The 22,253-nt window shown below is 15.8% G+C and overlaps 2 protein-coding genes across 3 annotated transcripts in view; one reads left to right on the plus strand and one right to left on the minus strand.

Moving 5' to 3' along the window:
* Window positions 1–32: 32 nt before the first annotated feature.
* On the minus strand, window positions 33–17,437 carry LOC122717599 (cytochrome P450 302a1, mitochondrial). Of its 2 annotated transcripts, none has more exons than XM_043941823.1 (9): window positions 17,147–17,437; window positions 5,593–6,085; window positions 4,848–5,088; window positions 3,949–4,124; window positions 3,568–3,772; window positions 2,949–3,099; window positions 1,930–2,178; window positions 1,407–1,634; window positions 33–198 (listed from the first exon to the last, which is right to left on the minus strand). In XM_043941823.1, exons 2-9 carry the CDS (start codon window positions 5,777–5,779, stop codon window positions 46–48), a joined length of 1,590 nt encoding a protein of 529 aa, XP_043797758.1. In that variant the 5' UTR covers window positions 5,780–6,085; window positions 17,147–17,437; the 3' UTR covers window positions 33–45. The 2 variants fall into 2 exon arrangements, with proteins under 2 accessions (XP_043797758.1, XP_043797757.1); XM_043941822.1 differs by lacking the exon at window positions 17,147–17,437 and adding an exon at window positions 13,300–13,325.
* LOC122717602 (retinol dehydrogenase 12-like) overlaps window positions 12,138–22,253 on the plus strand; it is a 23,738-nt gene continuing 13,622 nt past the window's right edge. Inside the window, exon 1 of the mRNA XM_043941825.1 lies at window positions 12,138–12,401. Coding sequence (XP_043797760.1) covers window positions 12,284–12,401 — 118 coding nt within the window. The 5' untranslated portion in view covers window positions 12,138–12,283. The remainder of the gene's footprint in view (window positions 12,402–22,253) is intronic.

Here is a 22,253-nt window from a genome sequence, read left to right on the forward strand (position 1 = left end):
TTGTACTTTCTTTATTTCCATATATTTTTTGTTTAAAATAATATTTTAGCTTATAATTTGTTTTTTTTTAAAGCAAGCGGAATTGTTATTTAAGATATCATGAAAACTAAATTTTAATAATGCATTTGGTTTGTTAATTAATAAAGATATCATTCCAAGATCATCTCCATGCCAAGAAATTTTAAGGCGTCGACATATCTATAAAAACAAAAAAAATATATTTATTATGATTATGATTAATATAATATAAAATATTTGCATATTTTTAATTTAATGTGAAAAAACATTTAAAAAAATTTAAAGTTTATGATAATAAAATTTTCATTACTTTCTATAATTTTTATATAATATTGTATGATAGTGTAATACTTTTCATTCTTAACTGAATTATGTTAGACAGAATAATATATTAATATTATAATATTAATATTATAATAAAATATAATTGAATTCATAATATATGTAATTATATTCCCAAAAATATTTAAAAATAGTTTCTATACAATTCTATGTAGAATTTAAAAAAAATTAAAGAAAAATATATTTTGAATTTGCAAATATATTCAGTGATTAACAAAATATATTCAATGATTAACAAAATAATAATAATAAATATTAAAGAAAAACAATAAATTCATTTAATAGAGAAATAAAAACTTATTAATAAAAAATAATTTTCAAAACAATTTAAAATATGTTACTCGTTAAAAAGAAATATATCTTTATATGATATAGTATAGATATATAATAGATGATACATCTTTTCAAATTTATAAACAATCCGAATATTTTTATAATAATATAAAATATATATAAAATAATATAAAAATTACTATTTCATTAAATGAAGTTAAATGAAGACAATAACAGAATGAAAATATTTGAAGAATTACGCATTCGAATATATCGTAATGCTGCTTACATCATATATTGATTCCATTTCATGAAGAAAATTGTAGAAATAATAATCATCATTTTAGATGTAATTTCTAAAATTGTAATATAATATATGTATATTTTTTATAAAAAAGAAAACTTTTATTGTTAAGTTTTTGTGTAAAATTCATATAATTTATTATTTCATATAAAATTATTTGAATATTTACATATGTTATATATTTCCTCTGTTATATATTTCATAAATAGCCAGTTTTGGAACAATAGTATATGTTATAGATATAGTAGATTAATAAAAATTTTTATAAGTTGCAAGAAAATTAAATTAAAATAAATTAAAATTAATCTAATTTATTTTTTAAAGAATAAAGAATTTTAATTAATTTTAAAGAAATATAATTTTTATACAATATTATTTTATATATTTTATATAATATTATATAAATCTATATTCAATAATTCTAAGTCTTATATATCTATAAGAATTAATGAAAGAAATATAAACTTACTCTTAGTAACAATATTTGCATATTTTGTTCTGCAAAACGTCTAGCAATACAAGATCTAGGTCCATGACCAAAAGGTAATAACACATATGGATGTACTGTTTTCTTATAATTTATTTTATTATTATTTTTTGAATGTTCACGCAACCATCTTTCTGGTATAAACAAATCTGGTTCTTCAAAGTATTCAGGTAGACGACAAATAATTTGATTTTGCGTTACAACAACACTCTATGAAAAATAAATTAAAAAATATATTAATTAACTAAAAAATTTGAAAAATGCAATAAAAAATTTTTTTAAATATATAGTATATGAGTAAAAAAATGATTTTAAATAAAGTTATATATAAAAATTTACATTTTAAAATATATTTATATTTATACTTAAAAATTTTTTAAATTAAAAATATAATATTTTATAATCGTCTTGTTCAATAAATGAATTCTACTTATATATTTATTTATATATCGATTATTTATATATCTTGTTGTATTGGTTAATTTATATATAATTTATAACTTACTCCTTTAGGTACTTTATAACCACTAAGAACAACATCAGTTTGTAATATACGACCTACTCCTATAGAGATAGGATTTAATCGTAAACTCTCCTTAATAACAGCTTTAGTATATGAAGCATTTCGTAAAACATTTATTGATATTGGCTCATTATGATTTTTCAATAATTGTGTGGCTTCGATTTTCAATTTCTCTTGAATATCTTGATTCTTTGCAAGATGGTACAAAATATAAGCTGTACTGTAACTAGTCTAAGAGAATAGAAAATTTATTTATTTTATTTAAGATTTATTGTAATAAGCAATCTATACTATTGATTTATTAACATAATTATATATAATATAATAGTATTAATTAATATTAATATTAAAAAAAATATTATACTTTAATGTATTATTAAATAAAATCTCATGTATGAGCTTAACTTATTATATAATATATTTATACAATATCTATTATATATATATCATATTTTAAATTTTATCTAATTAATTTAATCTATTAAATTATCTAATTAATTTAATCTATTAAATATAAATTATCTAACTAATTTAATTAATTCAATTTATCTATCATATTTTTATATAATTTATATAAATTTTATATAAAATATATGAATATTTTTTTTAAATTTATTTTTCTTCAAAATAAAAACAAGCACTTTTAATTTTAATTATCATTATATTAAATGATATGATAAATCTATTTAAATATTTCAATATTAATGACTTTAAATATTTTAGTAATATAAATAGAATTAATTTTTTTAAATTTTTTATTTAATTATTAATATATTATTAATAATTTAATATATATTATATTATACATAATATAATATATAATACTATATAATATATTATTAATAATTTAATTATAATTGTATATTAAATTATTATAGAAATTATGTCACAAATGTAAAAATAAAGTGCTTCTGTTTTATTTATTCAGTAATAAATGTTTTTTAAAAATGTATATGTTAATATTAATATTATTATATAATGATATATATTATGATATTTACAGTATCTATACCAGCAAGTAACATATCACAAGCCATGCCCACAATGTCCTTAATGTCCAGAATAGGATTTTCTAAATAAGCATCTAGAAATGATTTATTATATCGTATTTTCATATCGTTTTTTTTACGAGATACCAATTCTAATGCAATCCTAATAAATAAAAAATAAAAAAAAATACATATGTAAAATGTAAAATATAGCAATGAACAACAAATTAACATATACATGTATAAACATGGATATATAAAATTTTACAAAAAGAATTCTTTCTGAAGAAGAATATTATATATATTTTATAAAAATTTTTTTTTTTAATTTAAAAAATATTCAAAATACAACTTTAATGATTTCAAAACAAGATTATAAATATTCTATTAATCTATTATTCTATTAATAATATTAAATAATTATTTTTATAATTTATTTTAGTAATAATTTGATAGTTTTAATAAAATATCCAATTTTAATGTTTTTTTTATGATATTAATAACTTTAGGATTAATAATTGATTTTAAATAATTAAAATAATAAAATAAAATTAAACATTAATAAATAATAAAATAATAAAATTAAACATTAATTTTTTTAAGACATAAAATAAAGAATTTTATTGCTCACGTTTCCATATATGTTTGTGCCTTACGTAATTTTCTATATAATGGTGTTTCAAATAAACGCCATAATTGCAATCCATTATCTAACTTTAAAATTGCACTATTTGTTGCAAAGGCAGCTTCAATTAACTTTGAACTTGTAGAATTTTCACATCTTTCTTCTTTTGAAAAACTATTCAGTCTTATATCAAAAACAACCAAACATGTCACTAAAATCAAAAAGTTAAAGAAAATTTTTAAATAATTAGGATATATAAATAATAATTATTAAATAATATATAAATATTTTGTTTCTATTTGTCTAATAAAATGATGTTATTTACTATATATAATTTGAATTTACAAAAGAAGATATACTTTATCATTATTGTAAGAGTTATATTACATTCAAGAAATAAACGTGATAAAAGTGGTAAAAAATCTGCAAATTTTTCATTATTACATAACTCGACAAATTCCTGTACAACATAATCTGTTTCTTTTAAATAATTAATCACATCTTGAGGTTTACTAGAAACTTTTTGAAATTCTTTCCGCAATCTCCACCATTCTGATCCATTTCTGAAATTTATAAATTTATATTAATTATTATAATAATAAAGTTATGTTTTATATATATTTTAAGTATATTTTATAGTTATTATATAATTAAATTAATATATATAATATATAATATATAATAATATATAATANATATTTTTGTATATATTATTTTATATTTTATATATAAATATTTTAAAAACAATAACAAAAATTTTACAATAAAAGGTTATATGTATATAACCTTCTATAAGTTAATATATAGTTTTTACATTTTTATTTCCTCTAATTAAATAAAAATATATATAATATAATATAAAATTTTATATAAAAAGTTATTATTATCTCAATTATATGATATAGAATATTTCTTATTATATTTTATTCATAAAAATATTTGTATAATATATAATATATAAAAAAATTTTAAGAATTGAATCTCGATTGAATCATTATTATTATAATTTTAAAAATTGAATCATTGCTTAAAAATTAAGATATAAATAGTTAGTGTTTTTATTTTTATTTAATTATTTAATTTTATTTAATATTAATTAAGACATTTATAAATTAATAATATAACGATCATAAATATGTATGTGTAAATTTTACAAATATAGAATCATTATACATGATGAGTATAATGTATGCATCATGATACATTATATTAAACTGAACAATATAGTATACGTTATACGAAAAATATATATTATATATTAATAAATATAAAAATATGTATATTACGTGGGTAATAAACCTCCAGTATTGTATATATTTGGACGATCTTTTCGATATTTTAAAAGAGCTAAATGGCTTCTTCTTTCAGGGTGTAAACCAGATTCCGCTTTGAAAATTTCAGCTATATCTTCTGGTTTATAAATCCATATAACATTTACATTAGGTATTATTTCTTCGCGTACTAATGGTCCAAAACATTTTAATTTTCTTTTTCCACTTTCATATAAATTTGTAAAACTATATTCGCCTATTAAATATATCATTATTTTAGTAAAATAATAATATAAATAATATAATAAATAATATAATATAATAATATAATCAGTTATGAGGTATTAATTAACACATAATATATAAATAAGAAATAAATTCTAATCTTTTAATATTACTGAAAGAAATATGTAATAATATAATAAATTTATATATAATATTTATTATATAAATATTTATATAAAAATTCATTTTTATGAAAAATTCAAATAATAAGAAATAGTATCATAGGCTTTTATATTTTAAAGATATTTATATATTATGTTATATTATTATGTTACATCTCTTACAATTATGTCTCATAAAATAATTTTAAAAATCTTTCAATTTTTTATTTAATTTTTATTTATTTAAATTGATATATATTATATTAAGTTGTTTAAATTAACATAATATATTGGCGATAATATATTATGAAATTTATATTTGATAATATAATATATATATATATAATAGATTAAATTCAATTTGATTTTCTTACCAATAAACGGTAAATATTTGTAAAGCGTTCCAATAATTGGTAAAGATTTTGGTCCAGGAATATCATAGAAAGCTTTTGGTTGAGAATGGTTTATTTTTATTTTACTCTTTGTAAACTCGTTAGAGTAAAATTTAATAAGTAGTTTTTTTCTTATAAATGAATTACACTTTTTCAACAATGTACACATTACAACTATATAATCATATAAAGAATAAACTGAAATAAATAATACGATTTTTTAGTGAAAAATATTTAACGAAATTTCAGAAATAAAGTAACTATAGACTGATTTTGGAGACTATGTATCTGGATCTTTTAGAACCGTTCTTGTTCGAGAATGCGTTGCTTCCTTCTTGTTTCTTCTTCTCTTCTCTTTTTAACTACTCGATCGTTCCCCGTCCAGTTTACACATAGAATTTCAATGTGCTTGTTTGAATTCGATGTGTCGGCGATAAAACGTCTTGTTGACGTATTCTGTTGCTTAGTAAAATTTCTGAATAAAATAAGATATTAAAATAAAATAAAATATATCTTTTGGAAACATTATTTTAAGGTTTCATAAATAAAAATATACATCTAACAATGAATGAATGATTTACATACATAAAAATAAGTATGTAATCATATACATAATTTTAATCTCTTTTACTATAAATTCAAATTTCCTATCTATTTTATAATTTGAATATATATTGTTAATAATAATATATATTAATAATTTATAGTTAAAATTTAACTTTTCTTTTTTTGATTAACATTTAATGACAACATATATCTATATATCTATATTTTATCGTATTATTTTTGGTAGATTAATCTGATATTTTTTTCTTTAAATCAATCAAATGTACAAATGACAATACTTATGTATAAGTAATGTATAACAGATTTATATAAAAGTAGAGTAATTTTAAATAAACATTCTAAATTGAATTGATATTGCAAAAATTGTTTAATCATATAGTAAAAGATAAAGTAAAAGATATTATATAAAATTATATACAATATGTAAATTATTAATAATTAATAAAATTAATAATTAATACAATTTTTAATTAAATTTCTTTTAAACTTTTAAATTTTATACTAAAAATACAAAAAAAATATTATAAATTATTCATTTTTTGATTAGAAACTACTTATTGATATCTTATTAAGCAAGTATATAATAAAACGATTACTCTAATTATACATTGAAATAGATTTATTGTATTTTAAATAAATATTTATTGTAAATAATAAACAGCACAAAAATATTTTAGCCATTTTAGATCTTTTTTAATTGGAATTTTAATATTTTATTTAAAAAAATTAATATTTTATATTTAATATTTTATTATATTAAAATATTTAATATTTTATTTAAAATAAGAAATTTTATTATAAATTTATTATAGAATATTATTTCTAATAAATTTATCTTAGAAATATAGATTTGAATAACATTGATTAAATTATAAAAATAGTTAATTAAATAATTAATTAATAGAATTTATCAAAAAAAAAGAATAATAATAATAAGTAAATCATTTTCAAAGTTATCTTAGTTTTAAAAAAGTTCATATTTCGAATTTTTGTCAATATAATTTTATTGATAAAATGTGCAGAATACTATATGAATATATATACTATATATATATTTATATATATAATATATATAATATATATAATATTCATATATATATAATATTCAGATTTGCAAATAAAATCATATACAAATTATATATATTCATCAATTTTTCATCGATGAAATAATCCTATATTATTATAAATCTTATGATTTAATAATAAGAATCAAAATTTTATTTAAATTATTATTATTTTATATATTTATTATTTTTCTATATATATAGATATTTGTTTTATTTGTTCAATTTTAATTCAAATTTAAATTTATTATTCTAAATTATTAATTTCTAAAAAATAATTAGTTTTTTTATAATGCTTTTTAATAAAATCCAAATATTTTTATATTCTAAAATTTATGATTTAAGTTATTCAACTTCATATAAATAGAATTTTATTTAAATGACCTCTACTTTCTAATTTTTATTATTTTGATTTATTTAACAATATTGAAATATTGTTTTCTTTTATTGAATTAATTTAATAATGATGAATTAAAATTTTTATTCAAAACATATACTAACATAATCATTGATATATAGAATTAAATTTTTTGATTTTTCGATATTTTTTATCTTATTAAAAATTTTTCATACCTTTTTTGATTTTCTAAATTATGTAAAATTTTATAATTATATTATAATTATTTAAATTATTTAATTTAATTAATTAGTAAATTAAATAAATAAATAATTAATTAAAATATTTAATGAATTAGATAGATTTGGATTTTTTTATACAGTACTTTTTTATTTAATTTATGATTATTTCATTGTTATAGAATTTTTTAATAAAAAGTTATGTATCTTTTTATTTATTTTATTTGCACAATTTGATCGTATTTTATTATATTTATTTTATAAACAAATAATTTTAACAAAATATTTCTTTTCTTATTTTTTTCAACGTTTTTATTTAATTAACTTTTCTTTTATGTATTTATTAAATAAAATGTTTTATTGAATTTCTATGTTTTTAGTTAGTATTTATTTTAGATTAGTATTTATTATATAGATTATTTTAGTTTAATATAAGTTTTAAAATTTATTATAAATTAATTGTTACGACTTTTTTTACATGAATTTTTAATGTAATACAAATCTATTATATGAAAAAGAAATCCAGGTATATTATTATGAAATGAAATTAAAATTTAATTTTTAATATAATTTTATTTATAAATCAAGAATTTATTACATAACTTATTTTTCGATTATTTTAATAATAATTTAACGGATTCATTTCTATATATTTGCACAAAACTTTTATTTTAATAGTAATTGAGACACTGATTATAAATATCTAAATAATATCAGAACTAATGAAACAAAATAAGCAAAATAATTTGTTAAATATGAATGTCTCAATTTAAATACTAATGTCATTTTATATACATATATAATAATACATTATTTATATAATTCGTTCGAAATAATCCGAAACCGTAAATTATTGTATTATTGAGCAAANCATATATATATATGTATATATGTCATTTTATATATTTACATATATATATATATATATAATATATGTAATATATTTACATATATTACATATATAATAATACATTATTTATATAATTCGTTCGAAATAATCCGAAACCGTAAATTATTGTATTATTGAGCAAAAGAATTTATATTTATTCTTGATTATAATAAATTCATTTTGAAATTTTAAGAATATTAGTGGAATCAATGTATTTGTAATACGAAAATACAAAAATATATTTATAATAGTTATTTATTTTTTTAAAAACAATAAAAACTTGTTTTATGTAAAAATTTATTATTATTATTATCATACAAAATATGAAATTTCAGAGATTGATCCTGATAATTGATAATTTTATTTTTTAGTTTAAGAAATTTATATACATATATGTCTGTAAAATATTAAAGAAATAAAATATTTAAAAAATATTAAAAAATATGAGTTTTGTATATGTAAAATTCACTAATTTTTTTAATTTCTGGTAGTTCATATTAATTTTTCGATAAATTCTGACAGTAATTTTCAAACTAATATTTAAATTCAAATAAATTATAATCAAATTAAATTGTTAACTTTATATATAAATTATGAATATATTCATGGGAGATTTTTGAAGAGTTAATTTTAAAGATCAAAACAAATATAAAAATTATAGAGAAATATTAGTTGAGAATTATTTAATAAATTATAAATAGACTGTAGATTTATATAAATGATTATTTTTATAGAAAATATTAATTTAAATAATTTAAATAAATTTAAATAATCAAAATGATTATTAATTTAAATAATCAAAAATGATTAAAATAAAAATTTATTGCCTTATTTGCCGATTTTGAAAATATATTTTATTTTGTATATTTTGCATATTTCTTGCATATTTAATATATTAGCCTATTAATTATTTATCAAATTTGAAATTATATTATTTAATAAAATTATTATATATATATTATATATTATTATATATTGTATAATAAATATTTATTTTCCAATTTATAATATCTCATCATATATATTTACCATATATATATATATATATATATATATTACATATNTCATATTAATTTTTATTAAAATTTTTATTAATATTCATCCATGTTTAAAATAAAATTAAATTTAAAAAATAGAATTATAAAATAGAACTAAATATTTCAAAAAACTTTAATTACATTGTAAAATTTAAGCTAAAGCTCGATTCATTTTTTGTACAAAAATTGAATAATTCAATAATTAAATAATAAGAGAGAAGTTCAAAATTATCAAATCAGAAAAACTGAATTTAATATTGAAAATACTAGAAAAATTATATCTAATCTAAGAGAATAAGAATTGGAGAGGTGCGCGCGCACATACGCTGCACTACGCAGTACACACACACGCACACAAGGAGGGGAGAGGGGAAGAGAGAGAGAGAGAGAGTGAGAGAGAATGATTAAAAAAATATCTTTTTTCCATTTCTATAAATGGCAAAATCGCAAAATCTATATTTAATATGGATCGTTAATGAAGTTTAATATTTTTAAGTTTTATAATATTTTTATATTTTATAATATATTATAAACTTTAAATATGATATAATTGTTAATTACTTACATAAAAATATTGAATTCATTTATAGTATACATAAATTATAGTTTGTATAGTATCACATTCGAATAAATGCATAAATGTATAAATCAAAATTATAATGCTGGACAAAATAATGATATCTTATGATTTTTAATGTTTTTTTAAATTAATGTATTAAATGTATATAAAATCAGATCATATCAAATTTTATATAAAATGTGCCTCAATGAAAACCAATCGCAATTGATATTTTTTTTATAAATTTTAGTATTTATCTAGAAAATGGATTTAAAAAAATAAGACGGATACGAAAACAAATTATATAGATTTTGTTGTTTTTTAGAATTGATTTCTTGTGTATTTTCATGTAGTGAATTTGAATCTGGTCTTAAAAATTATTTATCATATCTAAGAAATAAATTTATAAAAAATATCAAATTTTGCTATGTCTTTTCAATTTTTTTTCTCAAAAATACACAATAATAATACAATTATTAGTATAACCAACGGATAATGATTCTATATGCAAAAATGAAACTTTATTTTCAAAAAAATGAATTTAAAAAATCATTAAGTTTTCATGAATTAACTCATTTTTAAAGTATAAAACTTCTGTCTCTATTTGTATTTGTATTATTAAACATGAACAATAACAATTTGCTTCTATTTTATTATTATTTTGTTATTTTATTTCTATCATATCGATTTGTATTATTGTTTTTTTCATTCTGTAATTTCTTTATTTTTAATTTGAATAGTTTCATAATTAAGATTAGTATCTATTTTTTAAAAATCATTTCATGTAACAGATGTTTGAAACATTAATTATATTGTTACATAAATAATTCTTTTCATTGAATTAAGCTGTTATTCATTGAATAATATATCAATTCTGTTTATTAAATTAAGCTGTATACTTTTTCCAATTTGAATTAAATTTAAATTATATATTTTTTAAATCTTTAAATCGAACATCAATATTTTTTTTTAATTCTTTATCTAACACAATTATTATTTTTGAAATATTATCATTTTTTAGATTCAAAAAAATCTCATAAATAATTCGAAAATTGTTAAATTTGTGTTTCTAACTTATACTACTACTGCTACTAAATTTAATAAATTATGATATTGTTTATATTTAATAATACATAAGTACCTAAAAAATTTGCAAATTCAATTTTTTCGAATGAAATAATTAAGAAATATTATTTTTTTTTTATTTATTTATATCTATTTTATTAATAAAAGCTAGTTGAATAAATAGTTTTACTACTTCTATTTAATTTTATCATCATTTATTTTTAATTTTTTTAATAAGATATTTTTCATTTATGGTTATTATAAGCATAAAGAACATTCTTCATTATTAATATTGGACCATAATGATATAATTTTGAAAATTTAATAAAATATCTATTCATCTATATATTTTTTTTTTTAAATAAATCGTATTTTTTTAAGTATGTATTTTTAAATATGTAAAAAAAACATTTTTTAAAATAAATATTAAATTTAATAAAATTTATCCAAAAATAAAAAATAAATATATTATTTCATTTAAAAAAAATCAGAGAAAAATTTTTATTTTTTTAAATATTTTGTCCTTTAAATAATAAATTTTTCTGAATTTTTTAATTAATGAAAATAAAAAGAAATCGATATTTACACATCTGATTTCAAAGAAAATAATTTGCAATATTTTATATGTATCTAATAATAACGGAACGAATAAATCAATATTTTTATAAATATATAGAAAATAAATTACAACATATGTATGTATACATGCTGAATGATTACTATTTTAAACCCCACTACTTTTACATGATATCAAGTACGGAATACCGTATAGCTATACCGTTAGTAAAGTGAAGGAGATCGTAAAGTAGAAAATTTTATTATTAGAAGGTTAATTAAGATTTTCGATAAAACAACTTCTTTTATTTTTTATTGTTGCAATTAAAGTAAAAATTTTTAATTAAACTTATTATTAAACATGCGATTTTTTAGTAAGTATTGCAGAAGTAATAATCGTTTGAATGGTAAAACTATTGTGATAACAGGTGCAAATTGTGGAATTGGGAAAGAAACAGCCAGAAATTTATACAAAAGAGGTAAGAATATACTATTCATATTAATAATGTTTTTATATATAAAATATTTTTAAATATTTTATACATATCATTATATAATCCACTTTAAATATTTCACATGATAAATATTTACAATTTTATTTTACATATATTTATATTTTATTTTAAATTATCTTTATATTATATATTATGCATTCATACATATGCTATTATTTCTTTTTAAATATAAAGATTTATTTAACTGACATTAAATCAAATATGATTAAATGAAATTATTTTATTTTTTTACATTTAATATAATTATGATATAAACATATTATATAATTTGTATATTATATACATTACACAAATTATAAAATTAAACAAAGTATAACATTATATATTACGATTATTTTATTGTATTATCATTATTGTATTATTGTATTATCATACTATTATTGAATCATAAATGTAGAAAAAAGATACATCTTCAATATTATAGATTTAAAATAATAATTATTTCATTAAATATAAATTTTATTTTTTATACTTAACATTAAATCAGTAGAGAATCTAAAATCATTATGTAAATATTAAAATGTATATAATTTTTACATATTGCTACATTTAATAAATCAATTATACGATGATCTATATTTTCTCAATTTGTTAATATATTCTGTTTATTAACAAGTAATTTATAATTTAAAATATTTATATACATTATATATTTATTTATTATTGTTACACATATACATATATATATAAATATATAATATAGATATTGTTGAAATATGCATAATATTAATAGAGATTGTCGATATATATTTTATATTGATATATCAATTGTTAATATATTTTTTCAATATGTTTTGATATTTATAAAAATTTATTCAAAGATATATAAATATAATATCAAATTGTATATTTATATACTTACATTAATTACTTACACCATTATATTAAAATAGGTTAGGAAAAGATTATTTGTTTTAATACTTTATAATGTAATTATTGCGAAATTATTTAATCAATTTTTGCAATAAAATATAATTATTTCATTTATCGTTATTGTAAATTTATAAAATGAAAAAAAAATAAATAAATAAAAAGAGATTAATAGTAAAAGTGACATATGAACAATGCCATAAAAATTTCTATTTTAATACAGATAACTTTTTTTATATACATACATGCTTAATAATATATCTTAGAGTATATATATATATATTCAAAATACTATATAAAGTAGTTCATTAAAAATTATTTTATTATCAAATTAATTTATTATAATATAAATGTTGACAATAACACATTCAATTATGTCTTTTGGATATATTTTTTTATTTCTTTAAATTATTTTGAAAATGTTTATATTTAATTATATTTGCATGACAAACTATTTTTTATATTTAGATCGCTAGAATAAAAATTTTTATTTACTTGAAACAATAATATATTTTTATATATATTATAGCTTATGTTTTTATTTTTTTATATAAAAAATAAATTATAACGAAATTTTAGATTAAATGATTAGAATTATATTTTATATAAATAAATTCATTTTATATAAATAATTTTATGTTTTTGTTGAAATATAGTTATTTAAAATGTCATATGCTATATTTAAACAGATAAGATAATGTAGGTCAATCGATTATACCAATCGATTTGAAACAACACAGTTGACATGCTTGCAGCTGAAAATACGAAACAATGTTTAATTGTTAATAGATAGAATCATTGTATCTAAATCAACAATCTATAAATAAATCTTAGTTAATAAATTTTACTAGAAATATTTATCATATACATATTTTTGAATAAATTTCATAATGAAAATTGATATTTTTATAAATTATATTTAAACTCTTTTATATAAATTATACGAAATCTATTGAAAATATGAAAAAAAAAAATAAATAAATAAATCAATCAAAAATTTAAAAAAGCAAAAATTAAAGCTTTATGATAAGAACTTGATGTAAATTATTGATTTATTAGCTAAAAATAGAAATATATATATATATATATAATTAGATGAATACTAAAAGATATAATAAAAACAGAATTATGCAAAATTAAATTAAAAATATATACAAAAGCATAACTATAAAACAAAGAGAAGAAACCTAATGCTAAGAATATCATTAAGTGTATATAATAATATCATTTATTATTAAGTGTATATAATATGTTATCATTATTTTTATATAAAATAATTTATCAATAATAATTTTATAAATTATAAATTATAAACTATAGACTTATTATTTATAATTTTACAATATTCTATAAAATAAAATAATGATATGATTATTATATTATATATTATATTTGATATATATAATATAATTATAATATTATTTGTAAATGATATAATTTATTATTTGTAAAATTTTATAAAATTCTTTTATTATATTATTAAATATTATTATTGATATAGTAAGATAATAGAATTTATTAATATTGTTGTTTAATTAATTGTTGTAATTTATATTATTTTAATAATAATATATGTATATATGTATATTAATGCAATCATTCAAAGACTAATTTGTAAATGAGAATTTGAAAAAAAATATTGACAGAAATAAAAAATTGAAAAATAGAAAAAAATATTATGTTATATATAGCTTTTTTTTTTAGAGTTTAAAACTATATCATTGAAATTATATTATAAATAAATAATATTCATTAAATTCTATCTTATCATCATTTATTATATTAACCATTAAAAAAATTAGTTATTTAGTAAATTATATTAAATGTTAATAAGAAATAATAAAAAATATTATAATTTTATTATAAATTATTATAATTATATTAATCAAATATTTGTATTTGTGACATTGTCAATTATTAAATAATGATGATAATGATATTTCTTAGATAATCAAACTTGAAAAAAATGTCACAAAGATTATTAAATTATATAATAAAAACATTTAAAAATATTTAGAAATATTCTCTATTAGAATTAGATATAGTTTTTTAATTTTTTATTCAATAAATTATTTTAAAGCAAAATTATAGAAGCATTTCAAGATTTGTTAAAATTTAGATTAAATTTTTATAAATAATAAAAAATAAAATAATAAAGCTAATTAGTTATGAAAAGTACTAGAAGAATTATATAGAAATTTATTTAGTTAAATATATTATTATTATTATTATCTTAAAAAAAATATTTTCTATGTATCAATCTAATATATTTTATTTTCAACATAAACAGAATTTACCTTATCTATGTCAATAATTTTTATACAATTTACCTGTTATCTATACTATTTTTATAATCAGCAGATTTAAATAATTAAATTTAAATAATGTAATTTAAATATAAGTTAAAATATTATTAAATGAAAAAAAAAAACATCTAAAAAGATTTTGAAAAAGAAATGGAATAAGATATACATTATATAATAAAATAAATTTTATTAATGTAATATATTATACATTTATAAATAAAGCATTTATAATTTTTTTTTTCATTTATTAAATTATTTTTGATGCAAAGTAAAATTTAAAATATTAATTATTATATTATATAATGATGATAATATACAAAAATTTTTATTATAGATAAAAAATAATTCTCAAATGAGACATTGCTTTCTTTTTCTTATTTATATCATTATAAAATTATAGTGTTTTTAAAATATATTTAAAAATTAAATATTTATATATTTATAAAAAAATATTTATATATTATATAATTATAAAAGATTATATAATTTATAAAAGATATATTATTGAATCAATAAACTTTTATTAAAAATTGTTTATATTGAAAATGATTAATATAAGAAGAAAGAACAAGAAATACTTTAAAATTTATATTAAAAAATAAATACATTATTATATATTGTATATAATTTATTGTAATAAATTATAGTAATATTTTATAAGATTAAATTTTAAATTAAAGCTTTATGATAAGAACTTCATTTACTTATTAACTATTATAAGATTAAATACAAAAATTTCATATATGTACACATATACATATATGAATTCTGGATTGATAGCTAAATATAATATAATAGTAAATATAATAACATTTACTCAAAATATAAATATAAAAAACTATTTAAATTAATTATTTAAATATTTATATATTTCAGATAAATTATGTCAAGAATTTTAGTTTGGATATCATTTTTAATTATAGTATGCCATTTATATAAAAAAGTAATAAGTTTTAAAAATTGTTTTAAAAGTGAAAAACATGAAAAGTTTAAATTTATACTTTAAAATTCAAAATGTATTATATATTATTAATTATAATTTTAATTTAAGAAATCTATTAAATTTTAATGAATATGAAATATAAATATAATTGTATAGTAATAAGAAGATATATATATATGATTCATTATTTTTATTATTATTATATATTTTATAAAAAAAATTAATTAAATTATAACAAAAAGGAAAATAATTTTTTAAATTTATATTACATTTTTTATTACATAAACTATTAAATAATATAAAAAGACTCATAAGATTATAAAATAAATCAAATAAAATCAAGATTTTATCGTTATTAACTCCAATATGTTTCTGGAATTTTTTGTAATAGAGAGTATAGTAATAGAATTATAATTATTAAAAAGTTTGCTAACAAAATTCTATTTTAAAACGATCAAGACCAAAGTTGATATGCTAATAAAGATTTACTTATCACTGAGTTTTATTCGTTTGAGATTACAAAGTTCAAGACTTCGGAAAATTCTAAGATGTAAAGTTTTATTATTGAAAAATTCTATTAAAACACTCACATCTTCGAAAACCATATCTTCTATCTCGCGAGATCGCAAGCCTTTGGTGGAACATACAAATAATGCTGATTGCCGTTGAAATTGGCATGACTGGAAAATGTTGTCTAAATCTCAAGACTACATTGATACTCTAACCATGTCGAACATGTTTCTAACAAATGTATAATTTCTTCCAAATTCTTTTCTCAAAAACGACATTGTCCTCGTAACATTAGCTTGTATCTATTCAATGTCTTAACAGTCATTTAAAATAAGACGAAAATACTTTCTCTTACTATTCTAAAATTTCAATGTATGTGTAAAAAATTAAATAACATAAAATTAAAGAATATAACGTGATATCTCTGGATCAGTAAAAATTTATAAAAATAAATAAAATATGTGTTTACACATCGTACTCCGACCGCCAGATATAATAAATACATAGTTTTCTTGTAATATCTTATTGCATCATGCTCTGACTATCGGATACAATCATATAACATTGAGAGATCTAGTTCTTGTATAGACAAGAATTTAATACAGTTCACTTATCGTTAAAAAAATACATTAATGATCACAAATATCAATTTTTATACACAAATATACATCTCAGTCGAAAGACAATATATGTATAGATATACTTAATAAGCTAATTATAACACTGTCGTGGGCGCGAATACAATTGTTTGAACAATTGAGAGAAGAAAAAATGTAACCATGATGGTTATCTGCAGCATGATCGTGTAATCTTGAATTTTTTCTGATGTTGCCTGGCACATTATTACAATATAAGATATATAATAGATTTGAAATATTTATTATTCACTCTATTATTCACAATATCTTCTATTATTCACAAGATGGCATGGGAGCAAAAGGGATTTTTCGCACTTTGTTGATTTTAAACATTTTATTAACAATCCTGACACCACACATTATATAGTACTTTGAAAAGCTATAATTTGAATATTCAAAATCATAAAAATTATTTTCATTTATGAAATTATGTTAAGATAATTATCTAAGATTGGAAGCTTAAATATTTTCGAAACTATTAATTATTTTGATATAATATTAATATATCTATAATAGCTTATGTGTAGCTTATTCGTATACATATAATTATTATTTTAACTATGAATACAAAATTACAATTATAAATTAAATTATTGTTACAAATCATAATTAATCTACACATATTATGAAAAATAAAAAAATTTTTATATTATTTTATATTATTTTATATTATATTATATTAATATATTAGAATACTCTGAATTCTATGCTTACGTTAATGCATTGAAGTTTAGATATAGATCATCGAAGTTTTATTGCATATATTATTTCTCCGTTATAATCAATGTAATAAATCTATAAACAAAAATGCATGTGAAAATAAGCGTTTTCTCCAATATTCACTAAATTCGTATTTCTTCCGCGAGATTTTTTTCCATTTATTTTTTATTTTACATATATTATATATATTATATTTTTATATATATATATTATTATATATAATATTATATATAATATATAATATATATAATATATATAATAAATATAAAAAATATAATATATATATATTTTATATAATATATATTTTATTTATTATATTTTATATTATATATATGTATATATATATATATATATATATATAAATATAAAAAATATAATATATATATATATATTATATTTATTATATATATTATATATATTATTTTATAAGTTTGTCATATTTATAAGTGTATTGTCTTTTTTTTTTTTAATTTATTCTACTTCACATTAGGATTTATAGTAGAATGATTCTTGATTTCTAAATCTCATGAAATTTACTTAATTAATAATTATTATATTTAATTGATAATTACTGATTTGAAACAAAAAAATTTTGAAAGTTTATTATTATCATGGATATAATTCTTATTTGATATACATATTTGAGGGGGCAAATTATTTAATTTTAAAAAATAATTTTTTAGTTATTTTAAATTAATAAAACAATATATATTATACAATATTGTAATTGTATAATAATAGTAATTGTAATAATAGTAATAATAGTAATAGTATAATAATAATAATTATATATATATAAATTATATTACAATTACTATTATTATATATTATTAATATATATATTTATTTAATATATATATATTCATATTTTTATGCAATCTAATATTTAAAAATCTAATATGTAAAAAAATTTTTGATATCCGAATTTTTTTTTATTTTTATACTTTTTAATAAATGATAAAAGTAATGCATCTTCTTTTCATATTATTTATATATATATATTTTATTACTATTTTTTTACTATATAAACTGCTTTTGTTAATAAATAAAACTTTTATATATCTTTGTAATTTTTGAAAATATTTTTTCAGATTAATTAGATATTCATTGATTATTAATTTAATGCGTCAATTTATCATATATTATTTATGAACGAATATATATGGAAGAATTTTTTGTCGATTTTAGAGATCAAAACAAATATAAAAATTTGTATACGAAAATGTCCGTTAACTTATTTATTAAATTAAAATTTAAAAATTTAAATGAAATGAAATAAAGATAGAGTCATCTCTTTATTTCATCTTTCTCTCTCTTTATTAGATTGTTATTTCACTTTATTATGATTTTATTTTATTTAATATAAATTTAAAATACTTATATTAATAAGCTTCAATCGACATTTGTTTTGACTTTTTCAATCATTCAAAAGGATTCTTTAAATATATTAACATTATATAATAATATATAATATATAGAATAAATTAAATAAAATATTTTTTTTTAAATTTATATTAATATAGATATGGATATGTCTTTGTTTTTTAATTAAATTAAATGATTAATAGATTCCATAATATAGAATGTAATAAATTCTTTTGCAGTGTATTATTTGAAATTTAAAAAATATAGTGCTTTAAAAATACGATTTTGATAGAGGATGAAACGAATGTCATTGATGATTGTATAATTTTTTTATTATTTAGACAGTTGATATTTAATAATATTTATTTGAAATACTTTTTCTTTGTTTCGCATATCTATTTATATAAAACAAGCGTATTTATATAATCAATTTATATAATAAGAATTCATTTAATTTTTCAATTATGATGTTATATTTAATTAATAAAATTTTATGTTCATGTAAAACAATTTCACAAAATATTTTCTTTAAAATGTATTAAATAATATATCAAATATTATAAATTTAGAAATAAGTTTGTAAATGTTTTAATAATTATTGAATGTTTAATGAATTAATTTTTTACTTATTTTTTATCATACAATTCATACATTTCAACTAAAATTCAAATATCATGCAAAATTTTGTTTATATAAATATAGTTTATGCAAACAGAGTTCCAATGTAATTAAAAATTATAGTGAATAATATTCTATACACTTCCAAACAAAATAAAAGCACATTCTATTTTCAATGTTTCTTTGAATATTAATGAAATTTATCAAAATTTTAAATATATATCTATATGAAATATTCTATTGCACAATACTATTTTTCTACTGTAAAATTCAAAATTGATTTATCATTATAGAATTTTTTTTGCAAATATATCTTGTATGAAATAACTTCAAAGCAATAAATCTAGAAAAAAAAATGAGTAAAAATAATTGAAAAATATTTTGTCTATTTGAAAAATTATCTTATCGTTAGAAAATTAAAAATGGAATAATTTTAAAGAATTATTGAAAAAAAAAATCTTATAATGAATCAAATTTGATTTTACAGACGAAGAATAGTATTATATAATGGAATTGACAAAAATATTGAAAAAAATTATTTTCATTAAAAAATTATTGTAAATATAGAAAAATTAATATTTTGTATCCATTTGTCTAAAGTAGATAATTTTTATAATCAAATTCATATAAAAATTCGTCAAAAATCTTCTTATTTTCAAAAAAAAATTTTATGATCTGTTTTTCAGATATATGTTATTTTGTCCCCCTATTTTTCACATAAAATTTATAGAAGAAAATGTTAACTATGTTTGATCTTTATTTATGTTATTAAGAGAATTTTTATGTTATTAAGAAATAAAAAAAAGATAAAATTTTAATAAATAATTAATATTGAGAAATATTATGAAAGAGAAATTAAAATCAAAGTATACTATTATTTCATTCATGAATGTAAAAGAATTGAAAGAGAAAAAAATTTATGTCATATATTTTGATTTCATTCATATTTTATTATAGCTCATAGCTCATGAAAACAGTCAGTGAAAATAAGTTATTCTTTAAAATAGAGTAATTGTTTTAAAATTGGACTAAACTAGATTAAATGGACTTGAACTTGAATTTTTAATAATCTTTAATAGTGATTGAAATATTAATTAAAAAAATTTGCTAATGTGAAAAAATTTTTTTAAAAACTATTATTAATAAAAATAAAATAAAAAGTGTAACATTTTTAAAACGCTGTATATAAAATATATGTATATAATATATACATATGTATTGTATATATTATATAAAAGTTTGCTTATTCCAAAGCACTCGAAAAAGCATTCTTATCGAATATTCAATTAATAGTGATTGATATTTACCAGTCAAAATAGATTTGAATTATCATGCTATATTATAAATTGATTTATTTAATTTATCACGAAAAATTTTATTGAAATAATTGTTTATGTTAATAATATGTTATATCTAAATATGTACTATAAATTAATTTACATTAATTAAACATATTGTGGTATATTTGTAATTATAATTTGTAAATATTGTAAACATATTTAATCTTCTATACAAAATATATATATATTTATATATATATTTTGTATATAATATATAAAAATATATATATTATATACAAAAAAACTCAGATCTAAATATTAAAATATTAAAACTCAGATTAAATATTCAAATGTTTGTGTAAATATACTACTATTGCATCGCGTTGGACTCGAATGGAATTAAGCTTTATACACAAAAATGTTATAATTATATAAATTATGAATCCAAATGAATAATATAAACTTATAAATATAAAAGAGACAAATTCTTCAACAAAAAAGTAAGAGAAGGAACTAAGAGAAAGATTTTCCAACCTAGAAATTCAAAAATATAAAATATTAAGGAT

Source organism: Apis laboriosa, unplaced genomic scaffold (genome assembly GCF_014066325.1).
Source record: "Apis laboriosa isolate Shangri-la unplaced genomic scaffold, ASM1406632v1 scaffold53_cov140, whole genome shotgun sequence".
NCBI classification, from domain to species: Eukaryota; Metazoa; Arthropoda; class Insecta; order Hymenoptera; family Apidae; genus Apis; species Apis laboriosa.